The 25,283-nt window shown below is 43.9% G+C and overlaps 1 protein-coding gene across 5 annotated transcripts in view; it reads left to right on the plus strand.

The window, feature by feature from the left end:
- PDE1C (phosphodiesterase 1C) overlaps positions 1-25,283 on the plus strand; it is a 311,437-nt gene that overhangs the window by 104,840 nt on the left and 181,314 nt on the right. For all 5 annotated transcript variants that reach the window (XR_009558360.1, XR_004693428.2, XM_060280590.1 and 2 more), the window contains exons 2-3: positions 10,536-10,586; positions 19,644-19,815. Coding sequence is in view for 3 of the 5 variants with exons in the window: in XM_060280590.1 (XP_060136573.1) it covers positions 10,536-10,586; positions 19,644-19,815 (223 nt within the window). In the remaining 2 variants the exon portion in view is untranslated. The remainder of the gene's footprint in view (positions 1-10,535; positions 10,587-19,643; positions 19,816-25,283) is intronic.

Consider the following 25,283-nt stretch of genomic DNA (forward strand, 5'->3'; position numbering starts at 1 on the left):
TTGCTTGGCCCAATGTGAAGATGCACTGGACACTTGAGTTTGTTGGGCGTTTTGCCTCTCAGAATGAAATATAAAAGCACCTCAGATCAAAGGTGAGTTCTTCATTCACTCTCCCTTGCTCTGTGCTCTCAAGTTCTGAGGTAATATTTCAATTCAGGGGTTTTGGACCATTGCATGGCTTTCAATACCATAGATAAGTATTTCCAGGTCTCTCATAGAATATAGTCTTCCCTTGGCTCCTGAACGCCTTGGGAGTTGAACTTTCTGGCTCCCAAACTATTGAAAACCAGAAGTGAGTGGGTTTGCAAATATTCTTTTGGAAGCCGAACATCCGACAGGGCTTCTGTGGCTTCAGGGGCATAGGAAGATAGGGGCGGTGGGGGCGGGCTGCCCCGAGCAGCGGGCTCCAAGGGGCGCCATTGCGGGCACATGCCCTGCCCCCCAAAATGCATGCCACGCCCCCGGAACGCATGGCATGCCCCTCCGGGAGGTGCACCTTGCCCCTGGAACACGCGCCACGACCCTCTGGGAGGCGCACCCCGTCCCTGGAACGCATGCCCTGCCCCCAGGAGGCACGCCATGGCCCTCCGGGAGGCGCGCCACAGCCCTGGAACGCACCCCCCACCCCTCAGGGAGGCGCACCCCGCCCCCAGAACGCGTGGGCCACCTCTCCGGGAGGTGCGCCCCACCCCCAGAACGGGCGCCAGCCCCACCCCCGCCCCCTGGTGCCGGAGCATGAAGCTCCGCCACTGTGCGGCTTCCTTTATTCGCTTGTGTTCTTTTGGTGGTGAGAGAGATTGTGGTTGGCCAAGGGTGTGGTTGTTCATTTGTGATTGGCTATGATGGCCTTTGTTTTCATGTGTGAGTGGGGTGGGTGGGTGTTTTGGGTCAGGTTAGCTATACTGATTTGTATGCTGGTGGTTAATTTTTGTCATTATCTTGTTGGGCTGTGTGTGTGATAAAGGGGAACCATACCGGGGTGAAGGCATCCTCTTCTATTTTAGTAGAACATGAACTGAGTAAACGAGGAGCTAGAAAATTTCTGGTTGGTTAAGGATGATCAGCTCACTTTGCTTTGGGGACTTATGTTGTTAAACTAGAATCTATATGCTCTGCAATATGCTAATATGCTCACATCATTAAAGATACGTCCAGAACAACCATATGGGTTGTTGTTTTTTAAAAAAGTTAAAGCTGTGGATACATATACCATTTGAAGTTTTCATGACTTTTTTTTTGCATTTAGAACAACAGCTTTGGTGTTTCAACAACATTCAACCGAGGGCAGGGGGAATCTGCATGTGAGAAATCCACATGGGATCTCATTTACTAATGCTATGACATTTAAAACAAGAGTTCTTGCTCAAGGGACCTGTGCCACATTGTGATTCACAAATAAGAGAAAACAAGGTTTGAATGAAATATATAGTGTATCACTTCCCCCAGCGTGTAGGAAAGCCCAGTTTCCCCAATTCACTGTTACCTGTTGATTTCTATATATTTATTTAAGAAGTCATTCTTGGAAGCCAATAACTTAAAATTCGTTTTAGAAGCAATGCTGTAGACTAAATATTTCTGTTTCCTTGGATCTGAGCAATTCTCTCCAGGAAACATAAAATAATGGGAAAAGAGGCAAATAAGCCACTTTGCTTTGCCAAAACTGCTTGGGACTAAGTTACCTGAAAGAGCACCTCCCCTTGTATGTAACTACTGGAACCGTAATGCCCTCTTCAGAGGCTCGGCTCTGGTTACGAGTGGATGGCACTCTCAATTTTGGTTTCTCTCAGTTTCTCATTTTTCCAATCTTAAGTTCAGTTGGCCACATTTCCACATTACTTTGCTATACAGTCCTTCCTTGGAAGTCGAACGGAATCCGTTCCAAAAGTCCGTTCGACTTCCAAAATGTTCGAAAAGCAAAGCACAGCTTCTGATTGGCTGCAGGAAGCTCCTGCAGCCCATTGGAAGCTGCAGAAGCCCCATCAGACATTTGGCTTCCAAAAATAGTTCGCAAACCGGAACAGTCATTTCTGGGCGTTTGGGAGCCAAAACGTTTGGGAACTAAGCTGTTTGACTTCCATGGTACGACTGTATATACACAGAAAGAGAGAGAGAGAGAGAGAGAGAGAGAGAGAAAAGTTTTGAAATAGTCACTATAATCTAAACAGAAATAGAGTACATCACACCATAGTGGGAAAGACTGAGCAGGTGACTAGGGTGCCTGTTCTCAAGGTGCTAACCTAAAGGTGATCTCCCTTCTAATGGTTTTTCATTTTCCAGAGGTGCTTTCTGCCACCTTTACAGAACTAGCAGACACCACCTGCCCCGTGGGAAGGAGCAAAAGAGCAAGGAAGGCAGGCAAAGACAACATCAGGGTCTGCCCCAGTCAAGGTTTTGCTCCCACCAACCACTGGGCCAACTTTACATTTCATATCATTTATGTGTTTCCGTATTTTAAAATTGTAAACTGCCTTGGCAGGAAGGTGGTATATAAGTGCAATCCACCCAGCCATCAGCATTGAGTGGGAGAAATTGACCGCTTGCTTCTGCGGCAGACTCAAAAGGTGTATTTTGTGGCCAACTTTGGGAAAGCTTGGCTTGGCCTCGTCCTGCTTGCCCCTTGACTACAGTCTTCCAGCTCCTGCTTTCTTCCTCAGAGTGCTGTCTCCTCTTCCTTTCCTTAAGGGTCAGTCCTGCCCTCACACAAAAAACAAACAAACAAAAACAGCACAAGTAAGCAAAGAGTAAGGAGACATTTTTCATACCCTCCAACATTTCTCCGATGAAAATAGGGGTGTCCCATTCCATAATGATAATTTTACTATTTACACCCCACACTCTACCCCCAGCCATTTTGGGCAGCTTCCAACATATATAATAGCATAATGAAACATTAAAGATTTAAAAAACTGCCTTATACAGGGTTGCCTTCAGATGGCTCGGGGGTCGGATAACTCCACACCCTTCAACATTTCTCCAATGCTTTGGTGTTAAGAAATACAGTTGAGGTGGCTGAAAAAACAGAACGCCTCTCTGCATCGAACAGAGTCCGCAAGGAATAAGTTGGCTTTATCTGCATTATGGTGTTTGCCAACATTTGCTGCTCTAGGGACTCGCTGAGCCAGTTGTTGATTTTAAAAACAAGGTACCTTAAGTGTAGGGTTATGTAACAAGGTTTGAAGATGACTAATTTATGGCATTTACTCGGGCTGCTGAAATATCCATTCACACCGGTTCCTCGGTTTTCTGCCCAATGATGTAGTATCAAAAATCCACAATGAAAAAAAATCTTGGCTAAGAGACATAAACAGAGACTGTTTTCTCACAATTATAAGTGCCGTTGATTAACTGCTGGAAGACGAAAAGGAATGGGGAGGGCAGTGGGCAGCCTGTGTGGACCGGATGTTTATGCAAAGTTCGGCGAGAGGAGAACTGCCACCAAGCTGTGCGCAGCTATTCATTCCTGGAACCTGACAGCCTGTGGGGAACCCATTCATAGGATGCTTGTACATGAACAAGGGATGTAGAAAACAAGATGATGAGAGGATGCCCTGAAGTAGTGGTAGCCAACCAGAATGTCGGTGGTTCAAGCCCACCTAGGGATGGTTGTGGGCAGGATTCCTGCATTGCAGGGGGCTGGACCCGCTCACCCCCAGGGTCCCTTCCAGTGCTACAGTTCTGCAGTGCTGTGTGGTACTCTCCAGATGTTGTTGGACTATGTTAGGGTCCTCCCTAACGAGGGCACGTGTTGCAGTGCGACCTGGCAACCAGACCCTGTGTTGTGGGTGGGAACATTGGAGCGGCCACAACACCCTATTGGTGGTCCCTCGATCTTGGGTGCAATTGGGCCTGAGGGACGCCAGTCAAAGCGATCGAGGGACCACTATTTAACCCGATGCTTCCTCTTTTGGGCTCAGTGCATCGGAACACCCGCCCACCTCTCCCTATATTTAGGGCTTGTGCTTGACCTTGCTATGCTGTCGTGTGTCGCCTGTCGTTGGGACAGGGGCATGGCAGGAATTTCCCCCACTTGGCTGATTGGCTGGTGCCACTTGGGTTTTGCCTGCTGTGTAGCAAACGGTCACAACTTGTAAGGCGGGTAGGCTCTGGTTCAGGTTGATAGGGGTGGCAGGATGCCTAACCATCCCTATGCGTTGGGTATTCCTTTAAGAAGGAATCCATGGAATAGTTGGTTGGTCTCCCCGTGTGGGGTTGTGCCCTAAGCCTGAGTTCATCTGGGCTCATCTGGGTGGAGGCCTAGCAGGCCTCCTGCTTGCCACTGTCCCAGGTGTTCACCCAAGGCTGACTTATAGTTGGTGCCCAGAGTCAGCGCTGCCCGCAGGGCAGTTGAACCAGGGCAGTTGAACCAGAGCCTATAAAGTGGCCTAAATTCTGTCAAAAACTAAACCAAAAATTTGAGTCTTGTCTCGTGTTCCACTTACGGAAAATAACATAAGATGATAACATTTGCACAGGTGCAATAGCTTCTAAAGCAGGGCCCAGTAGTGGAAAGTTGAGCCCAGCGGGAATAACTATATATATAGCATGGAGTTACCCAAGAGGAGATCCTTCAGGCCCTTCGTGAAGCACCTTAGATGTCCTTAGCTGCAGTCTTAGTGTTGAAGCAAAGCCTGGGGCAAGGCTGGGCTAGATGGACCAATGGTCAGACTCAAGACAAGACAGCTCCCCATGCTACCAAATGTCTGGATTCTCGAGAGAGAAATGAATAAGGAACTGGTACTAAAAGCAGGAACAAGGGACAGTGCCTTCAGTCTTCAAACTATTGAAATAGTTTGTCCCAATCTTGACCAAAGAAGATTGGCAAACCAAGTTAGCGGACTGCGCTGAAATGGCTAGGTTAACTGGAAAGCTCAGAAATGAAGACGACAAGAAATTTTTAAAAAGAATGGGAAATGTTTATTATGTACTTACAAAAGCATTGTAAACAGGTTAATACATTGGCAGGATTTTAAGAGCACTTGTAATTCTAAGAAATTTGAGGTAGAAAATTAAGGAACCAGGGGAGCGGGGGGGAGGGGAGGTAACGGGATTCAGAGAATCCCATTTTATGGATTTGATATTGTTTTTATGTATATTTTTCTTTGTTTGTGGTTGTTGCTTTTGTTGTTGTTTGTTTTTTATTTTTGTTATTTTTGTTGAAAATTTAATAAAAATACTATTAAAAAGAGAAATAGTTTGTCCCAGTGTTGCTGATGTGATGCTGATACCTTTTGAAGTTAGTAGCTGTTTCCTTTGGAAACAGCCCCACGGGAGTCTTTCATTACCAGAAAGGAGAGAATTTTCCATTGCAGCAACAGATTTGCACCCAGGGATTGGCTCCTTTGTAGTGTCAGACTGTTGGGTGACTTTTAGTGTTAAACCTGCATTTGATTTTTATGTGTGTGATAATTTTTATTTATAAAAGGTTTTAGAGGGGAAATTCTGCACTTGTCCTGTGAATTCCCGTGCACATATCCTACCGTACAAGAGTGCCGTCCTATAGATGTCTACTCACAAATAAGTCCCATTGCGTTCATTAGCGCTTACTCCCAGGTTAAATGAATAGAGGACTGCAGCCTTAATAATAAATATTAAGAGAAGCTAGTAATCTGAAAATTCCAGATCTTTAAGTCCATAAGCTGACGTTCTGTGGATACTTACATGGGAGTAAGTCCCATTGAGCTTACTTCTGAGTAAATGTACCTTGAATTGTGCTACATTTCACACATAATTGGGTTTAAATGTGTATTGGGGAAAAATAGCAAATAGTCTCAAACTGCCATATGTTCTTTTCCATGTGACATGTGATGTTTTTGAGAATTGCCACAGAATGCGCGAGGTTCATATTTTTTTAGGCACTGTGGCATTAACACACTTAAAAGGTTGACCTACATTTCTGAGGACGAATCCATATGCCATTTCTAACTGAAGATTTTCCTTCAAGGCACTGTTTTCAAAAGATAAAATAACTGTCTGTCTGTCTGTCACAGAGAGAGAGAGAGAGAGAGAGAGAGAGAGAGAGAGAGAGAGAGAGAGAGAGAGAGAGAGAGAGAGAGAGAGAGAGAGAGAGAGAGAATTATAGGGACATACTATATTGGCTCATGTGCCAATAAGAACAGATTTTCAGAGATGCATTAGTATTCACCTTGAAAATCAGGCAAAACTTGTTGTTTTAATTGCCAGATGGCGTTGCTTTCTTTTCCCAGAATGCAGTGTGGTTGTTCTGTTCCTGCAGATGGGAGCAGTGCTTGCTTTGATGGAGAACTTCCATCTTTTCCCAATAACCCTACCTTTGGTCGGGAGCTTGCTTGTGATTGTGAGCAAAATCAGAAAAGCCAGACACCGAAAGTGTTAGACTGAGGCAGAAGCTTTGCTATTTCTTTATGTCGCCTGGCCCGGGAAAGCCCTCTGAGAAGATTTGCCTTTGTGCCCCCTTTAAGCCAGCCTCCTTTCAGAGGGGTTGCTCTGCTGTCTGGAAAGAGCAGGATTAAAAGTTACCATTGAAATACTTAGAAGATTTTGTTGTTGTTCCTTTGTGTCCCAAGTCCCATGGTATAAGCTTTTCATTTGGTAAACTGAAGCAAAGGTATGATCTGATACACAGCTAGCTAGAAGGAAGCGCCATTGTGGGACTATTAGGGTGGTTATGTGTCCTGCTGTGTTGGGACACGGGTGGTGCTGTGGCCTAAACCACAGAGCCTAGGGTTTGCTGATCAGAAGGTCGGCAGTTCGAATCCCCGCGACGGGGTGAGCTCCCGTTGCTCGGTCCCAGCTCCTGCCAACCTAGCAGTTCGAAAGCACGTCAAAGTGCAAGTAGATGCGACTTTCATGCAGAAATGGTATAAAAAGAATTTAAAAACTTATAGGTGTTTGTGTGAGTGGGAATATCTCAGAAGTTGAGAGTCTATGTGGGAGCCCCTGTGGAGAGCACTCCTTGTCATTTAGTGTGGTGCTGTTCTACTGCCTCAGCTCTGGACAGAAAGTACATACATTAAAAGATCATTTCTGCAAATTTGTTTGTATCCAGGAACTTTGCTCTAACTGGTTATGCCATATAGGATATGAAAACATAATAAAACACCAGAAATTAAAAAACTTCCCAATATAGGGCTGCCTTCAGATGTCTTCTAAAAGTTGTGTAGTTCTTTATCTCCTAGAGGGTTAGCTTACAAAACTCCTACCGAGGAGAATACAAACCTAAAGGGTTTTCCTTTATGGTACAGAATCTAAAATAAATTTTGGAAGCGGATCAAGACACCCCCACAGAGCAGGATGTTGTAAGAGTTCCATCTACTGGCTAACGTGAACAGAAAGAGTATAAGCAGTTGGTTTTCCCCTGTTTTCCCCTTATGTTACAGTAATTCAATAAAGGTTCTTGCTGTTATTACTGTGTCTTGCCTCATGAGAACCCACCTACATTTCACAGGTCATTGGTCATGCTTAGGAAGAGGCGGAATATGGTGATGGACTTTCAGATGTATCCTAGGCCAAAGCTCATCTGACTGCTACTATTTTGCTGTTCTGGTGATAAAGAGGAGGTGACGTCAAGAACCCAAAATGCAGGCTATTGCTTTGTTTCAATGGGATGTGTATTTTAAACCGTTGGTTCATTGGTTAACTTGGAAACCTAGTAAATGTCTTGAGGGTCACAATATCAAGGCAGCAAGACTCCATTTAGATGTGAGAGAGTTGGCACACTTTCACGAAGAGGCTTCATGACTTCCTGTGTCCCACTGGAAGGAGTCTACGATTGACAAGGGTTAGCCAGTCAGGAGGCAAGCACTTCAAGGTGAATCTCAACGTGATAGGCAAACTTTGTGCACCTGGGGAGAGGCAAACAAAGGAAGAAGGACTGCTATTAGAGAGCCTGGTTTGGGGGCTGTTTAGTACCGGGATAGTGGATTGCATTTTGATCCTCTTTACCGTATTTTGTCATTTTGCTCCGGAAGAGTCTTCTACAACTTACACACTGCCTGTCTTTTAAAACTCCATATCCCCTCCCCCAATCTTAGTGAATTCTTTAATTGTTGCCTAAACATGGTGGAGTCTCTTTCTATTTCAACACCCTCATGCTTGGACCTTTAATATCGCACTATCTAAGGAGGCTTCAGAGAGCACCTAGGGAAATTGTGGAGGCTATTGGATAAGGGGCAGATGGTTAGTTATTTAATCTTATCTGGTGGCAACTGCGGACTTCAAAGAGGCTGAGAGTGGGGTGAAGTGAGGAGAGTGCTGGGAACAGCCTCTGCCCAGATGGCATCATGGAACCCAGGGTGGCAGGAGCTGGCTATTGGGTAAAGCATAACAAATACTGAGGATTTCCTGCTGACTATCGTGGTGGCATGGTGTGTTTGCTATCTTTCTAGGTACAGGATTTCTAGGTCCGTGTCTGAGCATTATTATTTTTTTGGCTTCATCACTTTCCCTGGAAAAATCCATTCTTTACAGCTGAATCGAAACAAATGGCAATGTGCAGAAAACCTGATTGCTGTTTGTTCCCATTCAGGGGTAAACAGCAGGTTTTCCTGGGGAAAGCAGTGGGACACACGGACACATTTCAAATAAACATTTTATATACTTTCCCTTCTTCTCTCTCCATAGTTCATTTTGCATATCTTATACCATTCACTATTCCACTATTACACCTGTCAAAAATTATTTACCCTGTTGAATTCGTCTTAATGCCAGCGTTTTCAGCTGTACACAGTTATTTTCCATATACTCAATAAACGTTTCCCAATCTTCTTTAAACGTATGTCCTTCTTGCTCTCTTATTCTAGATGTTAAATCTGCAAGTTGTGCATATTCTGCCAACTTAAGTTGCCAATCCTCTTTATTTGGGACCTCTCTCACTTACAATTATTGGGCTAACAAAACACGGGCCACAGTTATTGCATACATAAATAACATTTCCTGACACCTGAGGATTTCAGTCTTGAGCTTTCCCCAGCAGAAAGGACTCTGGGTTGTTGGCTTTATTTATTTTTTGGAAAGTATAGATTGTCACTATTTCCAGGTGGGATTCAGACACCCACCCACCCAGCTGACTCAGGTTCCACTATTAAAGCCAATTTGGAGCACTTGCAAAACCAACATACTTGCCTCATCGTTTTGCCTATCATGAAATGTCTAACCTCCCCCCAAAATCAGACTTCTGCGATAGGGGAAGAGGATGTGAAAATGCACCAGAAAGTGTGGAATGGCGCTTCCTTGATGCGATGGTCGTCTAACCTTCTTGTGAAGGATTCATTTGGTACCTCCCAGCATTTCATCTCCCTGCAAAGAAATCAGACTGAGTGCTCATTAAGAAGGTCTTCAGAAAGTGGCCTTGGATGAAAGAGTGCTAATGAGCTAGAAGGATGAGTTCTTTAATAGCCAGCGGGTGCTGCTTAATGGGATCTATAGAAAATGGATCGTTGACATTTCTCTGGAATGTTCTGAATGGGGAAAGGCCTCTGATTGGGGAAAGTGACAAACGCTCCAATGAAAGGCCAGGGACAGCTTTCTCCCTGTGTGTCTTGCAGTAGTGAGAACAAGATCAGGTGAAGGCTGCTAGCATCTTGGAGGCAGATATCTCTCGCTGATGACCTGATGCGCAGTTGTGGGTTTTGTTTCTGCTAGGAGTGATTAGGTGGCTTGTTTCTATCTTATTTATTTATCAGTAAGAGAATGAATGAATCTTTATTTGCGTCAGCCATCGGCCATAGCAATAAAACAACAATACAATATACAAGAATAGAAATTTGTTGTTTAGTCATTTAGTCATGTCTGACTCTTCGTGACTCCATGGACCAGAGCTCACCAGGCACTCCTGTCTTCCACTGCCTCCCAAAGTTAAGGTAAACAGCGTTTCCATGCGCTGCTCTGGTTCGCCAGAAGCAGCTTTGTCATGCTGGCCACTTGACCCGGAAGCTGTCTGTGGACAAACGCCGGCTCCCTCGGCCTATAGAGCGAGATGAGCGCCGCAACCCCAGAGTCGGACACGACTGGACCTGATGGTCAGGGGCCCCTTTACCTTTACCTTATAATGATGGTTATGATGATGATGTTATTAATAATGATTTATGGTTTAGAAACTGTCTTGTTATATATTGAGTTTTGTAAAAAAAAAGCATTAAGTCAGTTATAAATGTTCATTATCTATCTATCTATCTATCTATCTATCTATCTATCTATCTATCTATCTATCTATCATCTATCATCTATCATCTATCTATCTATCTATCTATCATCTATCTGGATTTTAATTCCAAGGATTGAATCTGTCCCTGTGCAAATGGAGTTCCTCTTGCACAGTGGGACTTTCACTTTCCTCTCCTCCCTTGAAAACTGTTCCAGAGGCATCTGGGGCAGATTTTGAGGGTGCACCGAAGGGGAGTTTGTGTTGTACAAGCAGATGTCTGCTACATGAGAGGAATGGCAATGCTTCTGGAAGCAACCCCAATCCAAAGGATTAAAAGTGCAGGGGGCTGTGAGGTGTGCCTTAGTGATGCTTGCAATATATGGATTTTAAATTAGAGCTGCATTTTGTCTTTCAGTTGCAAATGAGACGGGGGACAAGAATGCTCGGCCGCTTTCAAGATTCGCCCGTAAGTAGCTAAGTTTTGTCACTTTGCTTCATGAGAGTTTCAGATCAGTGCACTAGAACTCCCTACTTTCTAGAGACCAAAGGACAAGCCTACAAAGGAAAATGTCAGACAAATCATCATCATCATCATCATCATTTTTTATTTGTATACCGTCTTTCTATCTTACAATACTCAAGGCAGTTTACATGCTGAAGGAACAAAAAAATGTACACCTTATAACAATCCAATGCACTACAAAAATGTGATAATAAAGCAAAACTTTAAAATAAGCAGCCTACATCAAAAAGTAACATTCAACAATTATTAGAATAGTATTAATAGTATCAACATATAAAAGTTAAACAGAAATCCACTTGACAATTACAATAAATAATTTATAAACTATATTCAATAAAACAAAGCCACAGTACATAAAATAATACAATACAAATTGAGAAGCAGAGACTGGAGGGTGGGGCAAGGCAGGTGGAAGGAGGCCTTGCCTGATGCAGTCTCTCCCCTCCCTTCTCCTGAACTGTACTCTTTCCTTCCTCCCCTCTTTCTGCAGTCATGCCAGCAGGTCCATTTGTGAGCAAGATGCCTCCACTACTGGGAGAAATTCCAGTCTTCCCTGGATTCCACCTATTCCCCTAAAAGGTAAAGGTAAAGAGACCCCTGACCATTGGGTCCAGTCGTGACCGACTCTGGGGTTGCGCGCTCATCTCGCATTATTGGCCGAGGGAGCCGGCGTATAGCTTCCAGGTCATGTGGCCAGCATGACAAAGCCGCTTCTGGCAAACCAGAGCAGCACATGGAAATGCCGTTTACCTTCCCGCTATAGTGGTTCCTATTTATCTACTTGCATTTTGACGTGCTTTCGAACTGCTAGGTTGGCAGGAGCTGGGACCAAGCAATGGGAGCTCACTCCGTCACAGGGATTCGAACCGCCAACCTTCTGATCAGCAAGCCCTAGGCTCAGTGGTTTAACCCACAGCGCCACCTGGGTCCCTCCCCTATTCCCCTACCTAGCCCCTATTTTTACCATTGCTCATCATCATCATCATCATCATCATCAATTTATTGCCTTCTAAGTGATCATCTCAAGGCGATGTACACTAAATATATTTGGCACGCTCAGTTTGAGATTAGTGAAGAATTAATAAGTATGCGGATTTAAAGCACAAGGAACGAATCTCAGACCACGCTGTGCTGTCCTGAAGGAGGGCATCTTTGAGCTTACGATCTTCAAAACACTTGCTGAGAGCCCATTCATTTTCTGAGGCTTTGCTTCCTTCTAAACCTATTTGCCATTGACCTTGCAGATCCCTTACTTTTTTTCTTAAACGTAATTCTTTTGTACTTCTGCTTTTTTGTACACTGCTGCTTCTGTATATGAAAGGTGGTGCAGAAACATTTTGGCAGAATATTTTTTAAAGAAGGGAAGTGTGATTTGAAATCACTGGATCGCAATACAGAAAGAGGTTCCATGCTATCATTTGTGGTCCAAATCGACATAATAGATTACACACACACACACACACACACAGTGGTACCTCGGTTTAAGTACACAATTGGTTCCGGAAGTCTGTACTTAACCTGAAGTGTACTTAACCTGAAGTAAACTTTCCCATTCATTGAAAGTAATGGAAAGTGGATTAATCCGTTCCAGACGGGTCCACGGAGTACTTAAACTGAAAGTACTCAAACCGAAGTGTACTTAAACCGAGGTATGACTGTGTGTGTGTGTGTACTGTATATATAACAACACTATGTATGTTAATTCCCAGGGTGCCTTCATTATCAACTACTGTTTCATATGACCATCATCGGCAATTTTCTTCATTTCTTATTCTTCTGACCTTACTGTTTATAACCCCATACCCTCCAACATTTCGCTGAGAAAAGGGACATCCTATTTAATACTAGTACTATTATGAATTTTCAATTTTTATACCCCACCCAACTGACTGGGTTAGCACAGCCACTCTGGGTGGCTTCCAGTATATATAAAAGCATATGAAAACATTAAACATTAAAAAAACCTCCCACTACAGGGCTGCCTTCAGATGTCTTCTACGGCTTGCGCTTATCTCCTTGGCTCAGGGGCAGGTAACTCCATACCCTCCAACATTTCTCTGAAAAGAATAGGGACGTCCTAAGGAAAAGTGAGGGACGCGGGTGTCGCTGTGGTCTAAACGACAGAGCCTAGTGCTTGCCGATCAGAAGGTTGTGTCAGTAATTCGGCCGTCCCGGGGGCCAGTTGTCAGACTGGTCCCACAGGCCAAATATGCGATTGCTCTCACAAACGTGATGAACAACACAGAAGTCAGTAAATAAGGCTAAACTGCTTTATTTACATATAAACAAACTGGGAGCTCTACATCATGGCTCCCTCTCTCTGGCATAACAGCCAGTAAAGAGAAAGAACAAAGGAACAACAGTTCCAAGATAAACATCCTGTCTACGTCACTTCCACTCTGTGGGAATGAAAACACATACAGTCATATGATACACAATAACCCTATGACTGCAGACGGGGAATGAATCCTAACAGGTTGGTGGTTCGAATCCCCACAACAGAGTGAACTCCTGTTGTTTGGTCCCTGCTCCTGCCAACCTAGCAGTTCGAAAGCACGTCAAAGTGCAAGTAGATAAATAGGTACCACTCTGATGGGAAGGTAAATGGTGTTTCCGTGCACTGCTCTGGTTCACCAGAAGCAGCTTAGTCATGCTGTACGCCGGCTCCCTCGGACAGTAAAGCGAGATGAGCGACGCAACCCCAGAGACATTCGTGACTGGACTTAACTGTCAGGATTCCTTTACCTTTACCTTTTAAGGAGAAGTGGGACCTTCAGGGATCAAATCAGAACCGGGGATGGATTCTGTAAGTCCAGGACTGTTCCTGGAAAAGAGGGACACTTGAAGTGTCTGTAACCCCCCCCCCCGAATATAATGTACCTGCTACTTAGGATGACACTTCATGCAAATGATGAAGTGGACTGCAGTCCACAAAAGCTTTTGCTGTAGTAAATTTGTTAGTATTTGTTAGTATTTAAGGCGCCACTGTCCACTGCCGAACAGCTCTTACTGTCAGGTCAGGAAGTTCTTCCTAATGTTTAAGATTCCACCTAAACATTAGGAAGAACTTCCTGACAGTAAGAGCTGTTCGGCAGTGGAATTTGCTCCCAAGGAGTGTGGTGGAGTCTCCTCCTTTGGAGGTCTTTAAGCAGAGGCTTGACAGCCATATGTCAAGAATGCTTTGATGGTGTTTCCTGCTTGGCAGGGGGTTGGACTGGATGGCCCTTGTGGTCTCTTCCAACTCTATGATTCTATGATTCTAGACTCATCATTTTTTTTGCACAAAGAAACTACCGGTAGCAGGGCTACCCCTCTGCAAATTGTTCAGTTTAGGGTGCAGTATTCCTATATCGCCACATGGTGGCAGTGGAACCATATTTTGCATGCTGTGGCTTGGAAGGAAGAAAACGTAAATGATGCAAATAATGTGAATTATTCGTGTCACACGCACATTGAGGCTTTTTATTTTTTAACAACAGCTGTTGAAGATCCACTGAAAGTTACTTTTGAAATTGCATAAGATTGCAAGCGATTAAGCTCACCCCAAAGAGCTCTCTGGATTTTGCCTTGTTAAAATTCTTTCAACAGATAGAATGACTCACGTGACACTGAGCGAGAAAAGTTGACAAAAAAGGGGATCTTGTAAGTTTAGTGGGCAGTTGAATGCTGAATGATTTTATTTTACGTATTATTTATTAATTTCATTAAAAAGTTATACACCTGTGTGGTTGTAAAAAATCTCAAAGAGGTTTACAAAAAGGATACAACAACAGAATTCAAATAAACAGATGGCGAAAAAGCCTGCCAGTCCCCAGTTGCTGGCCTAGGAGGAGTTCCCCAAAGGCCAACCTCCTAGCCCCAGTGTTGCTCCCAGGGGATAGGCAGCCATTCTGCACAAGACTTTATGTTGATTACTTCACCCTGCTTATCTGCATAAATAGGGCTCATGCCTCAAATTCTGAAAATGCAAAGCTGGGAATAGCCTGGGTGTACAGCTGCCATTCCTATTTAACTGTTTCATCTGTCTCCCCCCTCCCACCCCGGATGAAATATTTCTCTCTCCTAGCCATAGCTGCCAAGTCCCGGTTAGAAAAATACGGGATCAGCAGCGCCGGCACTGGACGTTGCTTCTATGCATGTCCAGAAGCAACTTCCGGTGCCGGCGCTGCCCAATTTCCGGTGCCCAGACATGGGCAGAGCGGCACCAGAAGAAATCCGGGGGAATTACGGGATATTTCACCATTCATGATGTCAGCGGGAAACAGCTTTAAAAACGGGGGTTTCCCGGGGAAAATTGGAAACTTGTCAGCTATGCTCCTAGAGCATACTGACAAAAATAGAACAGGCAGATGAAATTATTTGAGTACGCTGAGATGGCAAGATTGACAGGGAAAGTTCGGAATCAAGAAGATCAACAATTTAACAGAGGATGGGATAAATACATGAAATATTTAAAAGATCACTGTAAACATGTAAACTCTTTGGCAGGCTTTGAAGGACTCCTGTAATGTGATATAATTCTTGGAAGTATTGGATAATAGCAAAATAGATGCTGTCTAATATGCAGTTGATACAGAAATGTAGAGAAGCCAGGCTGGGGAGGAGGGAAGTCTCAATATGGAAATAACTTTGCCTTCTTCCCAATTTTTTATTTTATTTTTTACTTCTTTTATTTACACTACTGATGGAGAGTTACAGCTGTGATTCGTTGTATAAAACCAATAAAGATTAATAAGAAAGAAAGAAAAATCTTTCTCTCCCCTGCCCCTGCTTTCCCCCCAAGTTCTTCCACATAGGATTGAAGGGGAAGTGTGAATGTCACGTGCAAATCGAGCTTTTGCCTAATAAGAGAATGGCAGCAGCAAATCTCGGCTCCCAGGGATTTATTTCCCATTTGCTCCCATTATGAGAGGAGCTTTGAGTGAGAGATGCTGAACGTTAACTGAAGCAAAAAGCACGAACAGTAATTGCAGCAGGAGAAGGCAGCCCCTTTGGGACAGCAAAGTGGAATGATCTCAGACAACCAAACGTGTTTTTCTTGAAAGAAGAATAAGCTAAAATTCCACATTTCAAAAACCTTGTGGGATTTATAATCTGCAATTTCCATGTATTTGATTTCATTTTCATTTCATTTCATTTTTATTAAATGTATATATGGCCCTTTGCCCAAAGACTACAGGGCAGTTCACAACATGGAATACAAATATTAATAGAATACATGATGTTTGTTTGTTGTTTAGTCGTGTCTGACTCTTCGTGACCCCATGGACCAGAGCACGCCAGGCACTCCTGTCTTCCACTGCCTCCCGCAGTTTGGTCAAACTCATGTTTGTAGCTTCGAGAACACTGTCCAACCATCTCGTCCTCTGTCGCCCCCTTCTCCTAGTGCCCTCAATCTTTCCCAACATCAGGGTCTTTTCCAGGGAGTCTTCTCTTCTCATGAGGTGGCCAAAGTATTGGAGCCTCAACTTCAGGATCTGTCCTTCCAGTGAGCACTCAGGGCTGATTTCCTTCAGAATGGATAGGTTTGATCTTCTTGCAGTCCATGGGACTCTCAAGAGTCTCCTCCAGCACCGTAATTCAAAAGCATCAATTCTTCGACGATCAGCCTTCTTGATGGTCCAGCTCTCACTTCCATACATCACTACTGGGAAAACCATAGCTTTAACTATACGGACCTCTGTTGGCAAATGAGAGAGATCGGACAAAGAAGAGAGCAGTTTTTCCTTCCTTGTCTGCCTTTTGCAAAGTTTCAAAGGGTTTTCCTGGGTTGTTTCCCCTCCATTTTTTGGTCAAAATCCAAAATTTGGTCAGAATGGATAGGTTTGATCTTCTTGCAGTCCATGGGACTCTCAAGAGTCTCCTCCAGCACCATAATTCAAAAGCATCAATTCTTCGGCGACCAGCCTTCTTTATGGTCCAGCTCTCACTTCCATACATCACTACTGGGAAAACCATAGCTTTAAACTATATGGACCTTTGTTGGCAAGGTGATGTCTCTGCTTTTTAAGATGCTGTCTAGGTTTGTCGTTGCTATTCTCCCAAGAAGCAGGCGTCTTAATTTCCTGACTGCTGTCACCATCTGCAGTGATCATGGAACCCAAGAAAGTAAAATCTCTCACTGCCTCCATTTCTTCCCCTTCTGTTTGCCAGGAGGTGATGGGACCAGTGGCCATGATTTTAGTTTTTTTGATGTTGAGCTTCAGACCATATTTTGCACTCTCCTCTTTCACCCTCATTAAAAGGTTCTTTAGTTCCTCCTCACATTCTGCCATCAAGGTTGTGTCATCAGCATATCTGAGGTTGTTCCTATTTCTTCTGGCAATCTTAATTCCGGTTTGGGATTCATCCAGTCCAGCCTTTCGCATGATGAATTCTGCATATAAGTTAAATAAACAGGGAGACAATATACAGCTTTGTCGTACTCCTTTCCCAATTTTGAACCAATCAGTTGTTCCATATCCAGTTCTAACTGTAGCTTCTTGTCCCAGATCGAGATTTCTCAGGAGACAGATGAGATGATCAGGCACTCCCATTTCTTTAAGAACTTTCCATCAAATGATTTTGCGTAGTCAATGAAGCAGAAGTAGATGTTTTTCTGTAACTCTCTAGCCTTCTCCATAATCCAGTGCATGTTTGCAGTTTGGTCTCTGGTTCCTCTGCCCCTTCGAAATCCAGCTTGCACTTCTGGGAGTTCTCTGTCCACATACTGCTTAAGCCAGCCTTGTAGACTCTTAAGCATAACCTTGCTAGCGTGTGAAATGAGCGCAATTGTGCGGTAGTTGGAGCATTCTTTGGCACTGCCCTTCTTTGGGATTGGGATTGGCCACTGCTGAATTTTCCAAACTTGCTGGCATATTGAGTGTAGCACCTTAACAGCATCATCTTTTAAAATTTTAAATAGTTCGGCTGGAATATCATCACTTCCACTGGCCTTGTTATTAGCAGTGCTTTATAAGGCCCATTTGACTTCATTCTCCAGGATGTCTGGCTCAAGGTCAGCAACCATACTACCTAGGGTGTACGAGACCTCCATATCTTTCTGGTATAATTCCTCTTTGTATTCTTGCCACCTCTTCTTGATGTCTTCTGCTTCTGTTAGGTCCTTTCCACTTTTGTCCTTTATTATGGTAATCTTTGTACGAAATGTTCCTTTCATATCTCCAATTTTCTTGAACAGATCTCTGGTTTTTCCCATTCTGTTGTTCTCCTCTATTTCTTTGCATTGCTCATTTAAGAAGGCCCTCTTATCTCTCTTTGCTATTTTTTTGGAAATCTGCATTCAATTTCCTGTATCTTTCCCTATCTCCCTTACATTTTGCTTGCCTCCTCTCCTCCGCTATTTGTAAGGCCTCGTTGGACAGCCACTTTGCTTTCTTGCATTTCCTTTTCATTGGGATGGTTTTCGTTGCTGCCTCCTGTATAATGTTACGAGCCTCCATCCATAGTTCTTCAGCCACTCTGTCCACCAAATCTAAATCCTTAAACCTGTTCCTCACTTCCACTGTGTATTCATAAGGGATTTGATTTAGATTGTGCCTTACTGGCCCAGTGGTTTTTCCTACTTTCTTCAGTTTAAGCTGGAATTTTGATATAAGAAGCTGATGATCTGAGCCACAGTCAGCTCCAGGTCTTGTTTTTGCTGACTGTATAGAGCTTCTCCATCTTTGGCTGCATGTAATACATGATATCATGTATTGGAATACATGATATCAATTTGCAAATATCTAGACAGAAACCAAAACAGTTATTTGACTACAATTATAACAAGCATTTTGGTTTCATGCTGCAAGTGATTTCTGACTGTCTTTGCAGAAGAAGAATGTCACAAGCTGCTTTTTTCCTTTTTCCCTTTTCAAAAAAAAAGTTCTTCATGAGCTGTTTTTAGATATGATACTCTTCTAAGCCATGGTTTTATTTATTCAAGTGTAGTGGTCGTTGGTGCCCACTGAGATTGGTAGGGCCGGGAGAACAACTGGTGCCAGAGCCAACTCATTTTTCTCCTTGCTGAGTTTTACAAGGGGCAACACTGAGCCTAAGGAGGAGGGCTCTCTTGGCTGTGTGTCCTGCAAGACCTGCTCATTGCCTTGCAAACCTTTCCCTATCTGGCTTGGGAGAGTGGGGCCCGGACTGACTCCAGCTACAAAAACGAAGACTGCAGAAGAGGCCAGAGACAGCTGCAGCCTGCCATGAACCACCATTGGCAGGATTGGCAGCAACAGCAGCAGATACATTATATGCTTATGATAATATTTTATTCCATTGGTAATTATGCTTTTTAAAATGTGCATTTTCTATCTGACCTTTTTTGGTAATGTTTTCTTTTGAAATCTTTAAGATCGTTATGATTTGGTTAATTTTCCTGCGTTACTTGTGCATTCTGTAGTTGCCCTCATTTGTAATACTTTTTGTGTGTGAAATCTTTAAGATAATATTTTAGTTGCCTGCTAATTATGTTGCATTGAATGTATAATTTATATTGGACTCCCTTCAGGAATGTTTTATTTTGGATTGTCTTATTTCATCTTTTAACGTGTTGTAAGACACTTTGAGTTTGGTTTCTTTAAAATATAAAGTGGCGTCTTAATTACATCCTTTTAGGCAACAGGTGAAAACATTCCTCTTCAACCAGGCCTTAGGCTGATTAATATTCTACAGCCTTTTAAATGTGTTTGTGGGAAGGGAGGGTATTTTTTTGTTTCTGTTTTAACTATTTACTTGTGTTCTTTCCTTGTTTTCATTCTGTGCACTGCCCTGAGATCTTGTGGTGAAGGTTGGCTTATGAATTTAATAAATAAATAAATAAATAAATAAATAAAATGAACAACAACAACAACTTGAATATTAGATCCCATTCCCTCTCTCCAGGGTTAATAATGAGACCAACCATTGGCACAGCGTGAGATTTTGCACGGGCAAAAGCCGAGGGACTATTTACTACTTGTCTCCAGTTCTCTGAAGGGCGAGTTTTTATATCAGTTTGTCTTCTTTTCCGCCTAGGGTCGAAATCTCAGAACTGTCTGTGGAATACCATTATTGGTGGGCTTACAGGGAATCTTAAGGAAAAACAGAAGCCAACCATCGTCTTTGACCCAAGACCTCCTGAAGAAATCTTAGCAGAGGAGCTGCCGGCGGTAGAGAGCCCCGAAGCACTTGTGAAAACCTCATTCAGGTTTGACCGAAATAGATGTTCCTTGCTTAAGCTTGCGCTTTCTTAATCATCAGCATGTTGAATTCTCAGGGTTGAATGGGATAACTCTTACAACAGATGCCGCTCCAGTGCCTTTGCAAAAACAAAAATGAAGAAATATCAGTGCAGTGAAATTATGGCTGCCAACCTGCGTTTTTCTTGCATTGTAATCTAGAAAGATGCAAATGCTACACGACTAGCAGATCTATCAGATCGTTTGTGAAATTTGCCACCTGAAGGTTTTCATAGTAAATCCTGTTATCTTATAAGAATGCGATTGCATGCCCGAAAAGTTAAATAATACTCTCACTGGGTGATATACGTTGGGAGATCTGGACTGTGATGTTGAAATAGCATTCTCGAAGGCACAAGAAGGGACGGTGCAAAAACACAATTTAGAAAGGAACTTGAACTTACTGGAAGAATAGAAAATGGAAGATTAGAAACACTTTCAATTTTGTAAAGATCAGTATAACACTGTTCTTTAATAGGTTTCCCCTTCTCCACCAGTAACACTTTTCCCCTGACTCATAGGCATATTATCTTTGACGAGCTTTTAATGCATGGATTTTACTTCAGCATGTGTGTTTTTTTAATTTTAAATTTTTCAAAGAAAGCACATGGTGTACTATGCTACTGTACTGAGGTTGTTTTTTTGTGATTTGATGGTACTGAGAGTTTGGCTATCAGCAAAATTTTGAAAATTACATCACTATTGCTTAGTGCATTGAGTGACAATGTTCAGCACCTGTGTTGATTGATGAGAGGTTTGGTGGGAAGGCATTGACAGCGCAGACATAATATTAACCAGGCTGCTCTCCCATTGCCAGTGTTGAAGTAACTGGAAGTGTAGTGAGTTTCTATCTGTGGAGTTGGTGAGAGGCGCCATCTTGTTTTCTGCCTCAGGCAGCAAAATGTCTTGGGATGGTCCTGGGGCAGCTGCCTGTGGCTCCTTGGCTAACCCAGGAGTCCACTGACCCATAACTAGTGTTGAAAGTTGGTTCAGCTGGAGAATATTTACAGTCCAGTGCAGCTAGGCTCTGCCGAATGACACTATATTCAACCTTCATCAATGTGCAGAAGACTATAGTCACTGTTGAAGTTTGATTCGGTTGCCAGTCCTGTCAACTTTCAGACATGGAATGGGAGGAAGGGCATAGCTGCCAAGTACCCCATTTTCCCCGGGAAACCCCCCGTTTTTACTTACCTTTTCCCGGTGGTCCCCCATATCACTTAGTCTTCCGTTTTTCTCCATTATTTTCTCCTGCTGGCGGCCATTTTTTTCTTTCCGATTTGCCCTTCTATGGGCACCAAAAATGGCCACCGCCAGCTTCAAAAGTTGCATCTACGCATGTCCGGAAGTGCATAGACGCGACTTCCGGTGTCGGCGGTGGCCATTTTTTGTGCCCATAGATGGGAGGAGCGACACCGGAAGTTGCGTCGACGCACTTCCTGACATGCGTACAAGCGACTTTTGAAGCCGGCGGCGGCCATTTTTGGTGCCCATAGAAGGGCAAAGCGATACCGGAAGTTACATCGACGCAACTTCCGGTGTCACACGGCTGCCGGTCCCAGATTCTGCAGTCCGGGACTTGGAAGGTAAGGAAGAAGGGTGCAATATTGTCTTCTGCTTCAGGCAACAAAATGTCTTGGGCCAGCTCTGCCTGCTGCTGTTTTGCAGTAGAGAAGCAGTGACCATGGGTTTGGAAGTGCTGTTTGGCCAGCAACATATTATTCTGGCCAGTGGATAGCAATAGGTTCTGACTGTTTCAGATTTGCATTTATACCCAGTGAAATGCCAGAACATTCATGTTAAGAACGGAGCATTGAAACTCCACTAGAGGGCACAAAGTAATAATGGAAAATACATCCAGATGGCCTCATGGCACAACATTATAGATGTAAGAACATGTCTGAGTTGTTTCTGAAGTATTTCCTGCACTGGAGCAAGAGAACACTGCTGGGGTGGGGGTGAAATTTAAGGTCAAAAGGTCAAGAGTTTTACCAATGCCATTATTTTTCATTTAAATTTTGCTGGTCTTTGACCGTATTAAAGTTTTACTTACTTACATACATTTAAATTTCACTTTTTTTAAAAAAAGGTTTTCTTAGTTTACAAAGATATGTGCAATGTCTCTCATAACATATTTACAGATCAGTTTCAATTGTTGAGACATTGGGGAGGAAAGGGGAAGGGAGATAGATAGGGGAGGGTGTGAGGGGGGTGTCATGTGACAATGTTTCTATTTTACTTAATGTGTGTGGGGGGTGGTGGTTTGTCAGCATCGCTTGTGTAGGTTCTCTGCTGTTTACTTGTGTTCCTTTGATGGTGAGAGATGTTGGGGTTGGCCTAGGTCTGGATATGTTTTTCTTTTGTGGTTGGCTGTGGCGGTCTTTGTTTTATGTGTGAGTGGGGTGGGTGCTTGTTTAGGGTCAGGTTTTTAAATTTCACTTTTGAACTTCAGCTCAAGAGCTTGAGAGTTCCATGGATGTAACTACTTTTCTTTTAACTATATTTATATTTATTACATTTTTTCCCATGACCTTGCTCTAATGAGACCAGCATATGTCACCTCACTGCTTTTATCCTGGAAACATATCCACAGTGGTAGTTACTGGCGCAAGTTTATTCAAGTAATTGAGTAGAGATCTGTATATAGGTTTCCCTGGTCTAAGACCAGCCCTCAAATCACTTCACCCCCACTGTTTCTAAATGGGACATGTGTGTGTGTGTGTGTGTGTGTAATCAAAACACCTTGTTAAACAGTCATTTTGTGAAAGGCAACTCAAATTCTGCTTCTGCTATCACCTGAAATCTCACCTGTGTAGTTTCTGCTACATACTTGCTTGTACTGTCCTAATACATCTAAAAAATTGCACACACTGGCCAAATTATTGACTATGACTGGCTATTTCATGGGAAGGCAAACTAAGGCCCAGGGGCTGGATCCGGCTCAATTGCCTTCTAAATCTGGCCCATGGATGGTCCAGGAATCAGCATGTTTTTACATGAGTAGAATGTGTCCTTTTATTTAAAATGCATCTCTGGGTTATTTGTGGGGTCTGCCTGGTGTTTTTACATGAGTAGAATGTGTGCTTTTATTTAAAATGCATCTCTGGGTTATTTGTGGGGCATAGGAATTCATTCATTTATTTTTCCAAAATATAGTCCGGTCCCCCACAAGGTCTGAGGGACAGTGGACCGGTCCCCTGTTGAAAAAGTTTGCTGACCCCTGGGCTGTTTGATGGTTAATGTTTGTATTTTAGCATTTTATTGATACTGTAAGCTGTCCAGAAATAAATGTGGCAGATAAAAGTTTCCGTTGACCCTAATGTACAATAGATCCATCAGAATTTCCTTTATCTCCTTGCGGAGTCATGGCTTTCAAGCCTGGGTACTCCCCCTGATTGTGGTAGCCTTGTGTGGAAGATGAGTCTCCTGAAAGAGATTTGAAGCTAGATATGGTGCGCTGAACCCTTTCTGCTCTCCGCTGGTGGCCAAAAGGAGGACCCCTGGCTGGGAGCTACCTCCACAGACCTGACTTTCAGTGCTACACGCAGCTTGTCGCAAAGTGTGGTATTTTGCTGGATCCATGCTAATTCAGTCAAATTGCGCATCAGTTAGAGGGGCATTGCAAGAAGGGTGGCATTGCCCACCTGGTTTCCCAATGGCAGGTTTTGCTGCTGGTTCCCACGAAGGGCTGAGGGGAGCTCAGCATGGTGTGGGCACAGCAGTAGGGATAATGCGGTTGGCTCTGCCCTCAGTGTCAGGAAGCCAGATGAGCAATGCTCCATTAAAACCATTGGGACGAATTAATCGCAAGAACAGAGGAAGCTGCCTTATAGCAAGTCAGACTGTTAGTCTGTCAAGCTCAGTACAGTCGTACCTTGGAAGTCGAACGGAACCCGTTCCAGAAGTCCGTTCGACTTCCAAAACATTCGGCTTCCAAAAGAACATTTGAAAGCAGGAACAGTCAGGGCCGTCTTAAGCATATCCGGCGCTGTGGTGCAAAGCTCCCTCCGGTTTCCCCCTGTTTCCCAGAGTTTTTTTTAGGGAGGATGTGCTGCCGGCGGGGCTGGAGGAGGCAGGCAGCGGCTGGAGGGCTGCTCCTCCAGCAGGGAAGAGGTGAAGGCTGGACGCGGTGCCTCCCGGCTCAGCTGGCCGCTTCGTGCCGCGGTAGCCACGGCAGACGGAGGCTCCGGGTGTGGCGCTGCTTTGGTGCAGCATGGCAGAAGCAGGCGAGGGCGGCGAGCTGATGCTGGGAGGCACCATGTCCAACCTCCGCCTCTTCCCTGGCACCCTCCAGAACTTGGTGCCCTGGCGCCCCGCGCCACTAGCCTCTATGGGTACGACGCCTCTGGGAACACCCACTTCTGGGTTTCAATCATTTAGGAGCCAAGACATTTGAGATCCAAGGTATGACTGTCTTGTCAGCCAGGCAGCAGCTCCTCACCGTTTCAGGCAGAAATATTTCCCACATCCCCTTGGAGGCACCAAGGTCTGAATCAAGGCCATTGTGCACATGTTTTTTACTGCTGATGTTTTTTATCGTTAAATTGCTTTGGGATGTTTCATGGAAAGTGATTCACAAATAAATTGAAGAAATAAATGGTGCTATTTAAAAATGATGGAACATCATCATCAGGCATGCAGAAATGAATATGCTCAGTTGCCTCTGGGTGTCTCAAAAGCCACGCATGGCCACTGAGGACTAGGCTTACTCCTTCCATGTGTGGTGCTGAGTGTAAGACTGTGGGCACTTTTTCTTTCTCCCTTAGCTTCTGTTTCCTTAATTTAAAGAGGAGACCATGTGAGACAGGATCCCTGCTCTCCGGGTCGCATGCAGGTGACAATCTTCCTCTGTCTCCAACCTGCTTCCTAGGAAAACTGTCTGGCATAAAAACGTTTGGAATGAAAATGTGTGGAAATGATGTATAATAGTGGCACACGCTTGCTTTACTGCTCTCAGCTTTGTGCAAACTCTCGGCTCTCCTCTGGCCCCACTTGTCACTCTTGCTTCTGTTCCCATCTGCAGGTAGAAAACCAGTGGTGGCCCAAAGCTTAGGAGAGACATTGGGGAGCCCGTCGAAAGGGTGTTCATACTTTGGATTCTTGGCAGTTGTATTTCTCCAGGCTGCTGGAAGCTTAGTCCATTAACTTGCACTTCTGCAGCAAAAGAGAGGGGTTATGCGTGGGCTGGTAATGGTGTGATGGCGGGGTTTTATCCTGCTAATGAAGCATTTAGCTGCACATTTTTTGTATTAGTCATCATCCCCGCTATTAAAGCAGAAAGAGTTCGACACATTTGTTGGAGTGCGCACTCTCTTTCTAATGCAAGACTCGTTTGCCTTCAATCCCTGAAAGACACGCTGCTTCTCAAATTTCCATTTGCACATATGAGCTGCTGAAAATGTGATAGGAAATGAAATGGAGCAGGAGATGATTAGTA

The sequence above is a fragment of the Zootoca vivipara genome, chromosome 12 (genome assembly GCF_963506605.1).
Source record: "Zootoca vivipara chromosome 12, rZooViv1.1, whole genome shotgun sequence".
Lineage (NCBI taxonomy): Eukaryota > Metazoa > Chordata > Lepidosauria > Squamata > Lacertidae > Zootoca > Zootoca vivipara.